General features: G+C 42.4%; 1 protein-coding gene across 1 annotated transcript; it reads right to left on the bottom strand.

The window, feature by feature from the left end:
- Positions 1-1,478: 1,478 nt before the first annotated feature.
- LOC118945358 (protein SCAI-like) lies at positions 1,479-14,670 on the bottom strand. Its single transcript, XM_036968277.1, has 13 exons — positions 14,517-14,670; positions 14,295-14,442; positions 14,011-14,212; positions 13,154-13,904; positions 7,269-7,365; positions 6,874-6,972; positions 6,322-6,474; positions 6,123-6,224; positions 5,831-5,959; positions 2,675-2,753; positions 2,459-2,558; positions 2,160-2,241; positions 1,479-1,729 (listed from the first exon to the last, which is right to left on the bottom strand). Exons 4-13 carry the CDS (start codon positions 13,210-13,212, stop codon positions 1,610-1,612), a joined length of 1,020 nt encoding a protein of 339 aa, XP_036824172.1. The 5' UTR covers positions 13,213-13,904; positions 14,011-14,212; positions 14,295-14,442; positions 14,517-14,670; the 3' UTR covers positions 1,479-1,609.
- Positions 14,671-15,864: the final 1,194 nt, after the last annotated feature.

The following is a 15,864-nucleotide window of genomic DNA, read 5'->3' as shown; positions in this document are numbered from 1 at the left end:
AGGCTTTGTTGCGAAATAGGAAGCCGATTACAGATTTGATTTTGGATTGGAGATGCTTAATGTGAGTCTGGAAGGAGAGTTTACAGTCTAACCAGACACCTAGGTATTTGTAGTTGTCCACATATTATAGGTCAGAACCGTCCAGAGTAGTGATGCTAGTCGGGCGGGAGGGTGCGGGCAGCAATCGGTAGGAATGTTGTATGGCGTTGAAGCTCGTTTGGAGGTTTGTTAGCACAGTGTCCAAAGAAGGGCCAGTATACAGAATGGTGTTGTATGCGTAGAGGTGGATCAGAGAATCACCAGCAGCAAGAGCGACATCTTTGATACAGGTATATACAGAAAAAAGAGTCGGTCCGAGAATTGAACCCTGTGGCACGCCCATAGAGACTGCCAGAGGTCCGGACAACAGGCCCTCTGATTTGACACACTGAACTCTATCTGAGAAGTAGTTGGTGAAACAGGCGAGGCAGTCATTTGAGAAGCCAAGGCTATTGAGTCTGCCGATAAGAATGCAGTGATATCATATAACTATTAAGTTGACCGTTTAAAATGTGCTAAATGCTCTTCAGTTGTGTGTTTAGTTTGCTAATATAGTAGCCAGTTAACTAACTAATGAAATTGTGGAGAGTGGTACTCAGTAATGTGTTGTATTTTCCCCAAACATAACACTTTGTATTCAGGACAAAAAGTGAATTTGCTTTGACACATTTTTTGCAGTATTACTTTAGTGCCTTTAAGCAAACAGGATGCATGTTTTTGAATATTTGTATTCTGTACAGGCTTCCTTTTCACTCTGTCAATTAGGTTAGTATTATGGAGTAACTACAATGTTGTTGATCCATCCTCAGTTTTTTCCTATCACAGCCATTCAACTCTGTAATTGTTTTAAAGTTACCACTGGCCTCATGCTGAAATCGCTGAGTGGTTTCCTTCCTTTCTGGCAACTGAGTTAGGAAGGATGCTTATATCTTTGTAGTGACTGGGTGTACTGATACACCATCCAAAGTGTAATTAATAACTACACTATGCTCAAAGGGATATTTGATGTCTGCTTTACAAAAAAAAAAGCAGTTATTTACCATTGGAAAACATCCCGGGTCTGTGGTTGTATCATTTTGAATTAATAAGTAAAACATTTGAACAGCATAATTCCACTTTGATATTATGCGGTATTCTGTGTAGGTCAGTGACCAAAAAAAATGATCTAAATTTAGTACATTTCAAATTCAGGCAACAAAATATGGAAAAAGTCAAGGGATGTGAATAGTTTCTGAAGACATTGTACAGTGCCTTGCGAAAGTATTCGGCCCCCTTGAACTTTGCGACCTTTTGCCACATTTCATTCTTCAAACATAAAGATATAAAACTGTATTTTTTTGTGAAGAATCAACAACAAGTGGGACACAATCATGAAGTGGAACGACATTTATTGGATATTTCAAACTTTTTTAACAAATCAAAAACTGAAAAATTGGGCGTGCAATATTATGTCTTTATTTATTTGAATTATTGATAGGTATTACTGCACTGTTGGAGCTAGAAACACAAGCATTTTACTGCACGTGAGACAAGATCTGCAAATTTGTGTATGCGACCAATAAACTTATATTTATTTTGAGTTTGAGTACAAAGCTAAAATAATAGTGACAAACAAACCCTGCATGCTCTGTGGATAGACTGTGGGAGATAGAAGACACACCAGCGGCTGACCAAAGAGATTGGAGAAATTCTACATGGAGATACAAAAAAAGCATTAAATATCAGCATTAGTAAGGATCACACCAAAGTGAATTCCCAAAAGGAATAGCCCACTTTTCCGTAAATGCATCTTAAAATGAGTCAAACAAGTTGTTAACAAAAGGTGATCCCCTAAGTAAGCTCTACATGCCTTGTTCTCCATCTTGACTCTATATCTTGAATACTGGTTGCTCCCCCAGCGTTGTGTTTTGGCACCTTGATTATTTTGTTTTTATACAACTAATAATAATGAGATGAAAATCCAGTGAACTACCATCAACCAATTTAAGTATGCTGATGAAAATCTTAATGAAAACAACTTGTAGAGTGTTATGGCAACGTCTGAAAAGCGCCTCAAAGTTACCATTACCATCATCTTATCACATTTGTTTTTCATTGTGATGAATGTAATTCTCACCAACCTTATAGGCTGTGCTGTTGGAGGAGTCCACAATGACAAAGAGAGGCTTCCGGGTGAAAGGGAACAAGTCCCCAGGGTGAAGGCTAAGGCATACAGGAGTCAACAGTCATTGCATGTACACACGCACACATTGTACAAACAACAATATCTGGCAAATGTCATAGACTGTGTTTAGAAATAACATGGGCTGTGCGAAAAGTTCAATGTAACTTTTTAAAGGCCAATACTGTATATGCATCTCATGTCTGCCAAACGTTAGAAAACATTGAGGACAGTGGACTGTCAGCGCCTGATCTTTACCAGTGCATCTCTTTTTGGGCTTGGTTCCTTTTCTGCACCGTTTCCCCGTTTACCACATCACGGTTCGTGTTGGTGAGGACTCCTCCAAAGTCATATGGTCCTGATAGAAAGACTAAGTTAAATACAGTTTTGGGAAGAAATGATCAGATTAATTTCAGCTCCTGCTTCAAGAAGCTGACCAGTGAGTGTGTGTGTGTTTACAAAATGCTGTTGTACCCTCATAATCCAAGCATCCAGTAGGGAAGACTCCAGTAGCTGAAAGATAGACGAGCAGCACACTGTTCACTGGCAACTCCTACAAAACAACACCACCTCAAAATCAGCTTTACCATCCTAAATGTTTTGAGCTTGGTCAAACCTACATGAATGTATTTAAAATATAAGGTAAACTCACCCCATTCCGTACAAATGTGAGCAACTGCAACATTCAAACGAGGCTACATAGAAAACTAATGGGACTGTAGCGACTGTGTTGACTTCAAAACCTGGGGTGTGAACTAGGTTTCTATTCAAGCGTTGATCGACATGCTAATGGCCCGATACTATTGGAGAAAAGTTGAAAAAACTGACCCTTGTTGGGGATGAATCAGAATAGTTGGGTAACATAGATAAGATGTTTTATTTTCATTATATGCTTGTGAGTTACTTCTCATTTAGAATGTATCTTGTTGTACTATAGTGGTGGCCATTTGCAGTTATCCTTGCTCTGTCCTGGGTTCAGTTACTTGTGCCACAGAAAGGGGAGAGGTCAAGCTTGTCTTCATATGTAAACATATCTTTTAAACCATGTGAAGGGGTGATTGAGGGGGAACCAATTATCTCTTGGCTCCACAATGTCTGTGTGCCAGTCACTGTGTCTCTGTGATCTTGTCCAGGAGGGGTGTATTTGATATATGCTAGTGGATGAGGTAATGTCTTGGTACTATGTTGTACCAAGAATGAGAAGTAGAACTTCGTTTAGAAGACCAAACTGAACGATAATTTATAGCTAATGCTGTCTGGCTATGGGATACTCTCTCAAGTAAAGTCTTCCTTTGTAATGTTCATAAGATCTGTTATTCATCATGTGAGTTGAGATGGGTGTGTCTTGGCTATAAATGATACTAAGAACTGTTTTGTAAGCACTCTCAGAGAATTCATTTATAGACACTGAATTAATTTGAGAGTCACAGGGTTGTGATGGAGCTCATATAATTAAAGATGGACTTCATGATAACTCTGACTTGTGTGTGTTTTGCTCTCATGATTTGGTAATACAGGAAATTTCCACTACACCCTCCGCTACATCTTGACGTGTCATGTCGTAACGTACAGCACGCATAAAGCAACTATTTCTGTCTTACAATCTCTCTCCACCAGGTGTAGCACTTCTCTCATCGTTTAAAAACAAGAAATGGACAGTGACGGGGGTAAGGGGGGATAACTAGTCATTATTTGCGTCATCATTGCATGCGATCATCATTCTCAAAGCCGCTCAAATTCGACACAATAGGTATGTAATGACACATTATATAAACTCTTTATAGTGTTTTATTTACATTTTAGAGGTGATAAGGGGATAAATTGGACAGATCGAGTGAAAAAAAGCAATTTTCCCACACAACATCTCTCCTTCTCAATATCACGCATTAGTTTCGCTTCTCCACCCGCCATTTTTAAAAAGACCCGACGGGGCTCATTGCCTGCTTGAATTATGCAGAAACGGGCAGCGTTTAGGTCATGTAATTGATTCTGTTGGAAAGGGGAGAAATTGTGCTTAACAATGGTATTGACATTACAGTTGATCTGGAAGTATTACGTTTTTGGGGCGCTAAAATAAGATCAATTGTACGGACCAAGGCGATGTATGAGTTTACGTTACATTTAAAGAAAAAATATATATATTTACAGTGTTCAATAAACACATATGTGAGAAGAATATTTTTGGAGAATTCTTTTTTCATTTTGGATTTATAATAAGGTTGGTTTGCAACATGGAAAATAGTTGTGGAAATCTGTTGCACCTTAAGTTGACTAAAAAAATCCACAATGCGATGCACTCTATGGGCTGACTGACTGGCTAGCTAGCTAGCAAACGTAGCTACACATAATAATACCAAAGACAATATTAGCATGTAAATTAGCTAGTTAGTGCAGCTTGTTTAGGTGATTTTACGGCTATCAATTTAGGAGTCTACAATATCACCATGTTCAACCTGCAGATCAATGTTCCTCACAGAGTGGAGTCTGACATTAGCAATGGCAGATATACTTTTGAGGAGATGGGAAATGTTGCCATTGCTACGGCAATGGGCTGTGCGGTGCAATCTGGGCGATTCTGGGACAAGTACCACTCTTCTTCAAGGAGTGAATGGGAGTCTATTGGGTGCTAGCTCAAAACCCAACATTAGCACAAATTTAGTCAACAACAAGTACAACATTACAAATCTTTTCAGAGATGTGAGATAATTAACTTGCTATCTGTAATATAGTATAGCTTTCGAATCGTGACATTACGGAAAATAGACACGCTCCTCGACATAAACACTGACTTTGAGAAGGGATTGCATGGAGATTAGCTTAACAACCGCGTGACGCAGAATGACAAAATGAACGCGATTGGTCAACAGTCTGCTGGGTGGGGCGTTATACGTTCCTTCATTCATTGGATTCCTATCTCCTTTCTATAATATCTCTGGCAACGACACCATGCAATGCACCCTGGACTAAAGTGCTAGACCTTCTGTTAAATTACACATTTCTCGAGGTAGGAATATCACTCGAATGAGCCATTGCTCATATTTTAGAGAAGACATCTTCCTGAGTTATGACATCTGTCAGTATTGAAATCTGACATGTATGATATATGTTTTAGTGATCTAAAATTCATATCCCTGTTAACTTCCAGTGTAGTGAGTGCGAATTTATCACAATGCTACGTCACACCAGATGGATTTCTGCCTGCTTTAACGCCAATAACACATGAAAACATGAAATGGCCCAGGGAATTGATAGAACCTTCCATTTAAATTTGGTTGAATTCTGATAGGATTCCATTGGGTTGTACTCTAAAACAGGATATGTTGTTTCTTCCGTTCAGCGGTTACATTTCCATTGGGTAAGACTTGATTTGATGTAAAATTATCTGAGGTAATCTAGACTGATCATTTTTAGCACAGGACAGTACCACTAAAATGGACTACATAAAAGCTACTGGCAATTTCCAAAAACCACCAGAGCTTAAAAAAGGCAGATACAGGTGGGGGTGATGAAAAATAGATTAAAAGTAGCAACAACTTTGTTCAGCTCAGCCAAGCATGACTAAGCCGACATTTTGGAACATGAAGGCAGAGCAGAGGGGACAACGGGGGAGACAGTCAGATGGAGACTGACCTTAAAGGAGGCAGACAAAAAGGTGAAGAGCTGGCTGAACGTTGGCTTGTACAGCAGGTACTTGTGAGGGTTCTCTCTCTTGGCTGGCTTATCGCTGGGTTCCTGTGAAGGAAGACATGGGGTAAGGGCCTGTGAAGGAAGAAAGTGAGTAAGCAGCTGTTTAAAGGACAGGTTTCATGCCAGCGCTGCCTTTCACCCGAAATCGCATGAGCCTTTTACATTTGCAATATTCTGGATGTGTCGTTGTCCACAAGACATTCATGTAATAAGCATTTTCAGTATTCCCCCTCACCAATGTTCCATATTTAGATGTCGTTGTAGCCAGATTGACTGGTTCCCGCTCCAAAGCTTGGAGAATGCGGAACATATCGATGGTTAGCTCACTGAACTTCACCTGACAAACACAAAATAATATAGTTTAGAATGTGGGTCTACAGTCTAGGGGTTGTTTTAGGGCTGGGCTTTAGACTAGAATGTATGCGTTCAAACACCTGGTTGTTGCAGTTGCCAATGATTAGTGCATCTGCCAGGGTGAGCTGACCAACCACCATGCCCTGTTCCAACGGAGACATGCCCCCCTCCTGCAGCCGATTGGATATGACGACCACAGTATTTTCATTGTTCAGCACCACAACTGGGTCTGCCTGCTCACAGAAACAAACACACTTTACAATTGTATCATGCACAGCTTCCCTTGTACTCCATTGTGCACACCATTCCAGTAGCACGTGTGTGGTACACATTATCTTTCACTCAAATGAAAGACTTACAGAAATGTACAATCATAATCCCCCCCCCCTCCCTGAATGAAATACAATACTTCATGTTGAATAGGTTAGTCACTGGTGTATGTTCTTTAGTAATGGTCGTTGGGCAACATCCTTCTTTTCAAATGTTTGCTGACCTGTGGAGGCCTCCTTTAAGTGCTGCTATATCCTTCATTCATAAGTTATGATGACATCTCCCCCTTTCATAGTAGGCAACAGGCAGTAGAAACAGAAGGTAAAAGGCATCAGGTGATTCATTATTCTTTGGGATCTGACCTCCACAAAAGCTGCCACTTCCTGTAAGACCAGATTCCACTCTAATTGATATTCTGTGTTGAATCGCTGCGTATAGTCCTCAATTTCCTCTGACAGCTCCTACAGGGGGGTAGACAGATATTATGTACACAAAGATACTAATGCATGTACAGTTTAAAAACTATTGCTGCTTGTAGGATCTTAAAGGAAATATACTTCAATTACAGTCAAAGGTTTACCAGAATAAACATTTCAGGCTGAAACTTGTGTTCTTTGTTCCTGTGTTTTCTGCATTCCGCTTCATACTAAACCCCAATATAATAAAACAATACAAAAAAAGGCCTAAATAAATACAAATGAGATTGAAGGATTCAGAACTTCCTCTGGTTCTTGTTTGTTTTTCTCAGGTTTCTTACCTTGACCAGCACTTTCACCAGATCCATCTTGTTCAGAAGTAAACAAACTACAATGTAGCGGGCATAATACCGGAGTTTCTTCACTACCAACTCAGGCCTAACATGAGGGGCGGAGACAATAGAAGGAGAGTTGTGTTACAATCTAAGCAAAATACAGTGAGTCATCCCTGGTAAGCACAAAAACACACAAGTAAAATGTTTAATCTAGCTTTTGGAACATTCACACCGTCATCAACAATTTTGTCACTGCAGGAATTCTACCATTACAGTGCATTTGGAAAGTATTCAGATCCCTTCACTTTTTACGCATTTTGTTACAGCCTTATTCTTAAAAATGTTTAAGAATTTCCCCTACACACAGACACACACACACACACACACACACACACACACACACACACACACACACAAAATCCCATAATGACAAAGTAAAAACAGGTTTTTAGAAATTCTCGCTAATATATTTTTTTGAAGGACTCTGACCATGAGAAACAAGATTCTCTGGTCTGTTGAAACTAAGATTGACCACTTTGCCACTGAATGCCAAGCGTCAAGTCTGGAGGAAACCTGGCATCATCCCCACGGTGAAGCATGGTGGTGGCAGCATCATGCTGTGGGGATGTTTTTCAACTGAAGGGATTGGGAGACTAGCCAGGATCGAGTCAAAGATGAACTGTGCAAAGTACAGAGCGATCCTGGATGAAAACCTGCTCCAGAGCGCTCAGGATCTCCAACTGGGGCGAAGGTTCACCTTCAACAGGACAACAACCCTAAGCACACAGCCAAGTCAACACAGGAGTGGCTTCGGGACAAGTCTCTGAATGTCCTTGAGTGGCCAAGCCAAAGCCCGGACATGAACCCGATCGAACATCTCTGGAGAGACCTGAAAATAGCTGTGCAGCGACGCTTTCCATTCAACATGACAGCGCTTGAGAGGATAGGATCTGCCAAGAAGAATTGGACACACTCCCCAAATACAGGTGTGCCAAGTTTGTAGCGTCATACCCAAGAAGACTCAAGGCTGTAATCGTTGCCAAAGGTGCTTCAACAAAGTACTGAGTAAAGGGTCTGAATACTTACGTAAATGTGAGATGTCCTTTAAGTGCGTTTTGGCAAACTCTAAGCGGGCTGTCATGTGCCTTTTACTGAGGAGTGGCTTCCATCTGGCCACTCTACCATAAAGGCCTGATTGGTGGAGTGCTACAGAGATCGAGTTCAGGGAAAAGAGAGAGAGAGATACAGCTGCATGTAAGCTCTCACATTTTCCAACATGTTTTTTACAAAAATATATATTTGGAGTTAGATAAACTTGAATTTTTTTGGAAGGGACATATACAAGATGTTACCCTCCACAGCATAACCTTCACTCCAGATCAAAACTCCAAACATACAACCTAATTTTGGACAAAATTACCTGGAAGGATTAATACTATCAAGGACACCATCAAACCTGGAACTGAGACAGACCAGACAGACCAGATACAACTTCAATTAGCACTGAGGTGTGAAGTGAGAGGTGTCGAAGCCTTTGAGCCCAACAAATGGCAGGCTACCCCACCCAAATCCGGAGTCCTTGAAACCACATCCCGCTCAGAGACCATCCACTGGCATTTGCTCCAAGAAATCTGCCTCCAGAAATAAAAGCTTCTCCCAAGTGGGTGTGACACCTACTCCTGTAGCCTGCTGCACTGCTGCTTGGATTCCACCTGGCGATCTGTTCACCGTCTGCCCTGTCTCCTCCTGTCTGGTACATGTACCGTCACCACACTCCCCCCTCTCCTCTCGCTCTCCTTCAGCACAAACTCACAGGTGGGGTGAGTGACTCTGAACTTACAATGACTAGCCCCCAAGTCGTTATATTGTATTTCTTGTGCATTTTGCTATTTGCCTCATGACTCCTGCATGCTTTGTTGACTATGAACTTTCTTGTTTATTGACTAGCCCTGATGCTTCTCCCTCTTTTCCCACTGCCCCACTACATAGGTTCTCCCTGCAGGAGGTCACTGAGTCCAAGGTGCTAAAGGAGCTTCTTAAACTTGACCCCAAAATGACATCTGGGTCAGATGGTTTAGACCCTTTATCACCAAGGTTATCTCTGACCTTTTTAACCAGGAGAGACAGCCTCCCATTGCTTGGAAGGCAGCCACAGTTCATCCATTATTTAAAAGGGGGAGATCAAGCTGATCCTAACTGGTATAGGCCTATTTCTATTTTGCCTTATTTATCAAAAGTGTTGAAAAAACTTGTCAATAATCAACTGACTGGCTTACTTGATGTCTGTAGTATTCTCTCTGGTATGCAATCTGGTTTCCGCTCAGGTTATGGATGCGTCACTGCAACCTTAAAGGTCCTCAATGATGTCACCATTGCCCTTGATTCTAAGCAATGTTGTGCTGCTATTTTTATTGACTTGGCCAAAGCTGTTGATACGGTAGACCATTCCAATCTTGTTGGCCGGCTAAGGAGTATTTGTGCCTCGGAGGGGTCTTTGGCCTGGTTTGCTAACTACCTCTCTCAAAGAGTGCAGTGTAAAAAGCAGGGATGCAAACTGGTGAGGGCCCAAAAAGGTGACATATTTTCATTGCACTGAAACACAAAACATCCCTGCTGAGGGGATTTTTTATTTTAAATCAGCTTTAAAATTCTAATTTCTAGTGACTTTTAGGCTGAATCCCTTCTTGAAATGCAGGTTAACTGTGTACTAATTAAACAACAGAATATTATCTATATGATCAGTTTCTGTTTGTAAAGTGGTTAATGTGAACCTAACTCACAACTAAACATTTTAAGGAAAACAATTCAATGTTATTTCAAATCAAATGTTATTTGTCACATGCACCGAATACAACAGGTCGCGCCCTAACCAACAATGCAATTAAAAAATAAATAATAATAACAATATCAAATAAAAGTAACAAATAATTAAAGAGCAGCAGTAAAATAACAATAGCGAGGCTAGGCTATATACAGGGGGTACCGGTACAGAGTCAATGTAGGGGCATCAGTTAGTCAAGGTAATTGAGGTAATATGTACATGTAGGTAGAGTTAATAAAGTGACTACGCATAGATAATAACAGAGAGTAGCAGCAGTGTAAAGGGGGTGGGGGCAATGCAAATAGTCTGGTTAGTCATTTGATTAGATGTTCAGGCTTGAGGGTAGAAGCTGTTCAGAAGCCTCTTGGACCTAGACTTATACTCCGGTACCGCTTGCCATGCGGTAGCAGAGAGAACCGCCTAGGACTAGGGTGGCTAGAGTCTGACCATTTTCAGGGCATTCCTCTGACACCGCCTGGTAAATAGGTCCTGGATGGCAGGAAGCTTAACCCCAGTGATGTACTGGGCCGTATGGACCACCCTCTGTAGTGTCTTGCGGTCGGAGGCCGTAGAACCTTTTGAAGATCTGAGGACCAATGCCAAATATTTTTTGTCTCCTGAGGGGGAATAGGTTTTGTTGTGCCCTCTTCACAACTGTGCTTGGACCATGTTAGTTTGTTGTTGATGTGGACACCAAGGAACTTGAAGCTCTCAACCTGCTCCACTATAGCTCCGTCAATGAGAATGGGATGTGCTCGGTCCTCCTTTTCCTGTAGTCCACAATCATCTCCTTTGTCTTGATCACGTTGAGGTAGAGGTTGTTGTCCTTGCACCACACGGTCAGGTCTCTGACCTCCTCCCCATAGGCTGTTGTGTCATCGACAACCTTAATGATGGTGGTGAAGTTGTGCATGGTCGTGCAGTCACGAGTGAACAGGGAGAACAGGAGGGGAATGAGCACGCACCCCTGAGGGGCCCCCGTGTTGAGGATCAGTGTGGCCGACGTGTTGTTGCCTAACCTTACCACCTGGGGGCAGCCCATCAGGAAGTCCAGGATCCAGTTGCAGAGGGAGGTGTTGAGTCCCAGGGTCCTTAGCTTAGTGATGAGCTTTGAGGGCACTATGGTGTTGAACGCTGACCTGTAGTCAAAGAATAGCATTTTCACATAGGTGTTCCTTTTATCCAGGTGGGAAAAGGCAGTGTGGAGCGCAATAGAGATAGAGATTTCATAATCTGTGGATCTGTTAGGGCGGTATGCAAATTGGAGTGGGTCTAGGGTTTCTGGGATAATGGTGTTGATGTGAGCCATGACCAGTCTTTCAAAGTACTTCATGGCTACAGACTTGAGTGCTACGGGTCGGTAGACATTTAGGCAGGTTACCTTGGTGTTCTTGGGCACATGGACTATGGTGGTCTGCTTGAAAAATGGTATTACAGACTCAGACAGGGAGAGGATGAAAATGTCAGTGAAGACATTTGTTAGAAGGTCAGCGCATGCTTGGAGTACACATCCCGGTAATCCGTCTGGCCCTGCGGGCCTATTTAAAGGTCTTACTCACATCGGATGCGGAGAGCGAGATAACACAATCGTCCGGAAACGCTGACGCTCTCATGCATGTTTCAGTGTTATTTGCCTCGAAGCGAGCATAGAAGTAATTTAGCTCATCTGGTAGGCTCATGTCACTGGGCAGCTCTCTGCTGTGCATCCCTTTGTAATCTGTAATAGTTTGCAATCCCTGCCACATCTGACGAGCGTCGGAGCCAGTGTAGTAGGATTCCATCTTAGCCCTGTATTGATGCTTTGCTTGTTTGATGGTTCGTCGGAGGGCATAGTGGGATTTATTATACATTTCTGGGTTGGAGTCCCGCTCCTTGAAAGCGGCAGCTCTACCCTTTAGCTCAGTGCGGATGTTGCCTGTAATCCATGGCTTCTGGTTGGGGTATGTACGTACAGTCACTGTGGGCTATTGATGAAGCCAGTGACTGACGTGGTGTACTCCTCAATGCCATCGGAAGAATCCCAAAACATATTTCAGTCTGTGCTAGCAAAACAGTCCTGTAGCTTAGCATCTGCTTCATCTGATTACTTTTTTATTGACTGAGTCACTGGGGCTTCCTCCTTTAATTTTTGCTTGTAAGGAGGAATCAGGAGGATAGAATTATGGTCAGATTTGCCGAATGGAGGTCGAGGGAGAGCTTTGTCCGTCTCTGTGGAGTAAAGGCGGTCTAGAGTTTTTTTCCCTCTGGTTGCACATTTAACATGCTGGTGGAAATATGGTAAAAGGATTTAAAGTTTCCCTGCATTAAAGTCCCCGGCCACTAGGAGCGTTTTCCTGTTTGCTTATGACGGTATACAGCTCATTAAGTGTGGTCTTAGTGCCAGCATCGGTCTGTGGTGGTATGTAGACAGCTACGAAAAATACAGATAAAAACTCTAGGTAGATAGTGTGGTCTATAGCTTATCATGACCTCAGGCGATCAAAACCTCAAGACTTCCTTAGATATCGTGCACCAGCATGTTTGCCAATAGAACGTCATGGCAGTGGAGGTTTAGTCACTCGCCTACGAATTCTCAGAAGGCAGCCTGTTCCCGGGAAAGCAGTATATCCTTCACATCGGACTCGTCAAACTCATTAAAGGAAAAAGCTTCTACCAGTCCGTGGTGAGTAATCGCTGTTCTGATGTCCAGAAGTTATTTTCGGTCATAAGAGATGGTAGCAGCAACATTATGTACAAAATACGTTTTATTTTATTTTTTACAAACAGCGCAAAAAAACAAACACAATACACAGTTGGTTAGGAGCACGTAAAACGTCAGCCATCCTCTCCAGCTGTCACTTTCTGACCTTAGTTCCTTTGTTATGTCTTTGTTTTAGTATGGTCAGGGCATGAGTTGGGTGGGTTGTCTGTGTTCCGTTTTCTATGTTGTGTTTTGCGTTTGGCCTGGTATGGTTCTCAATCAGAGGCAGGTGTCGTTAGTTGTCTCTGATGAGAATCATACTTAGGTAGCCTTTTCCCACTTGTGTTTCGTGGGTGTTTATTTTCTGTTTAGTGTTGTGTTGCACCTTACCTTCTTTTTCTTAGCCCGGACAAGTATTTCAAGTGCCCACTTGCGCTGTTTTGCAGCATGCTTGAGCCTTGACCTCTTCTCCTTTCAGCTGCCGCCCTCTTGCTCTCCTGAGCACTTCCAGATGGCTGACAGCCATACTCGAGATGTCGTCTTCAGTCTTCCAGCAGACTCTGCTGTCACTGTGTCTTGTCTACTGTTCCTGCTGACCTGATGTTTCTGCAGAGCCTTTTGTCCACCTCCCCAAACCTTGCATCCTCCCATTTAAACATCTCCACTGCAGTCTTCTGCTTGGAGTGCAGGGTGTACTTCAGTCTGTCTTGCATTGAACGTTGAGATGTTCATGTTGGGGCTTCGTGTATCAATGATGTCATTCATCCAGCTAAACAAAGACTCAACCCTGGTACCATGAAAGACGGAGAGGGCACCTTTCACCACATTACCCAGGGCTGGATACTTCAGTGTCTGGGCCAAGACATGAGCCCAGCACTCCACCATGTCATGTCACTTCACCATGTGAAGCTGGCCAGGCATGGATTGATGTTGTATCACATGATCAGTGCTGGCTGGTGAGAGGTGGCCCAACATTGCGCTCAGCTTCTTCAACTGGATCGCTGCCTGCGAGTGGCCTATCAAAATCGTGTCCAGAGCAGACAGTGACCTGTGTGTGACTTTACAAGGGAAACTTCTTCTGCATGTAAAGTTCAGGGGTGGTGTAGGCTTTGGTGACCTGTTCCATGAAAGACTTCAGCAGCTGAAATATAGACACACCACAAAACTGACAATTACTACATGTTTTGAAACAATGACAAAAAATGATATCAACGTATTAAATGCAATTTCAATTGCAGGGTACTAACAGCATGATTAGGATTCCTGGTTCTGAATCCATCTGCTTCCCAGACCACATACATCTCCCTGGCAGACAGCAGCATCTTCTCCTGAAGTACCATCAATCCCATAGCCTTGGGTGACACTTTAGTTATGTATTCAGCTTTGACGAAGCAAGAAAAAAGCTGAAAGCTGTTTGTCGTGGAGCTTATGTACCAACATCTGGCTACCCTGTGAATGTTAAACAAACTGTTGTGAACTACAATATTGTATATACAAGTATAGCCAACAGTCGCAGATAGAAAATACCCACCTGAAAAACCATTACGTACTCCAGTACACCCACGTAAATGCTGAGTTGTAGATCACTTGTAGTTCCCTCATGCCACACCTTCCTGTTCACCCTCTTCCTTCTGACTTTTACCTTCTTTGTTTAAAAACTTTTACTTTTACTTTCATGCCTGTGAAAACAGAATCAGTAAGTTAAGTGTCAATAAGGTACATTTTGCTAGACAACCAGCGATGGGACACAAACCTCTGAGGGTTGGAGGCAGGGATGTTCAGGTACCGGCATATCTCCTTGAGGTACATCACCTGACAAAAAGAGACTATGAAATTAGTTATTTCCATATACTGCCCCTTTATTGTTCTTTATCATTTAAGGTTGGATTGCACAGAAACAAGATAGATTTGGAATAAATTCAGTATTCAGATGAATTAATGAATCAAATGAATAAAGATTTCATTAATTTCAGTGGTAAGTAAATACCAAACATTCAAATATACTTGTTTTTACTTGATCTGGAGACCACTGATGATCAGTGTGCAGATCATTGAAGAGCTGCTGAAGGGATCTGCAAACTTCTTTGCCACATTGTGGATGTGATGACAGGAGTCTCCATCAATGTCGAGCAGGGTTGGACATTGCATCTGACGGACCTTTGTCTCGATGCAGGTCTCGCTACCTCTCAAGATGCTACAGGAATCCATCGTCATGCTCACCAGAATTTTCCATGGGATGTTATGGTTGAAGAAGTTCCCTCTCCAAGCTGACAGCATTCACCTTGATGACCTCCAGGGACCCCAAGTGCTCCACCACCACCTTCCTCGTGTCATCATGGTAGTAGCTTACCAGCATGGAGAGGACCTTCAAATCAAACCAAATAAAATCAGGATTTGTCAAATGCACAGGAAAAATATGTTGACTGGACAATGAACTGCTTGTTCCTTGAGCTTTCTCTTCAACAATGTAAGACAAGAGAAGATTAAAACAAGATAAAAGTAGCGCAAATAGAGTAGAGACTATAGAATGGCAAATAGATATAAGAAAGCAATTATTAAATATGAGAACAACCTTCTTGTTGCTGTTAGATGTGCTCTCATCCAAGTTCAAAGAAAAGGGAAACCTGCTCAGGTTTGAGACGGTCCTTTTGGAGAAGGTCCGCACTAGGCCACGGACCATCTTGTAGGATGCCACGGTTGTTCATCCTCTCCAAAGCCACCTTGTCAATGGCAAGACTTTGCGCTAGCTCAACAATTACTGGAGAAAACGAAGGGGAGGGAATGCTCTGCTAGGACACCAAGGACCATAGCCTAGAAGACACAAATTATGAAATTAACTAAAAGTAGGAAAACAACATATTTTTTTATCTTGTGTAAATTGCTCAACAGTGTTTATTTACCTATACTAACAGTTTGAGTGACATGTGCTATGCTGACTTCTCAAATAGTGATGCTGCTGACCTAACACACCTACCACTGCATTTGCTATGCGGTCTATAGTGGGCACGGGAAGCTGAGCCTGTTGATCCCTAATCTTCTCTGGCCCCTGGTGGAATGGTGCTGGTGGTGTGGCCCTGGGCAGTATCTGAGCTACACTGCAT

Source organism: Oncorhynchus mykiss, chromosome Y (assembly GCF_013265735.2).
Source record: "Oncorhynchus mykiss isolate Arlee chromosome Y, USDA_OmykA_1.1, whole genome shotgun sequence".
In the NCBI taxonomy this organism is placed as follows: Eukaryota; Metazoa; Chordata; class Actinopteri; order Salmoniformes; family Salmonidae; genus Oncorhynchus; species Oncorhynchus mykiss.
Note: the sequence above shows the minus strand (reverse complement) of the source record. Positions and strands in the feature narration are given on the sequence as shown.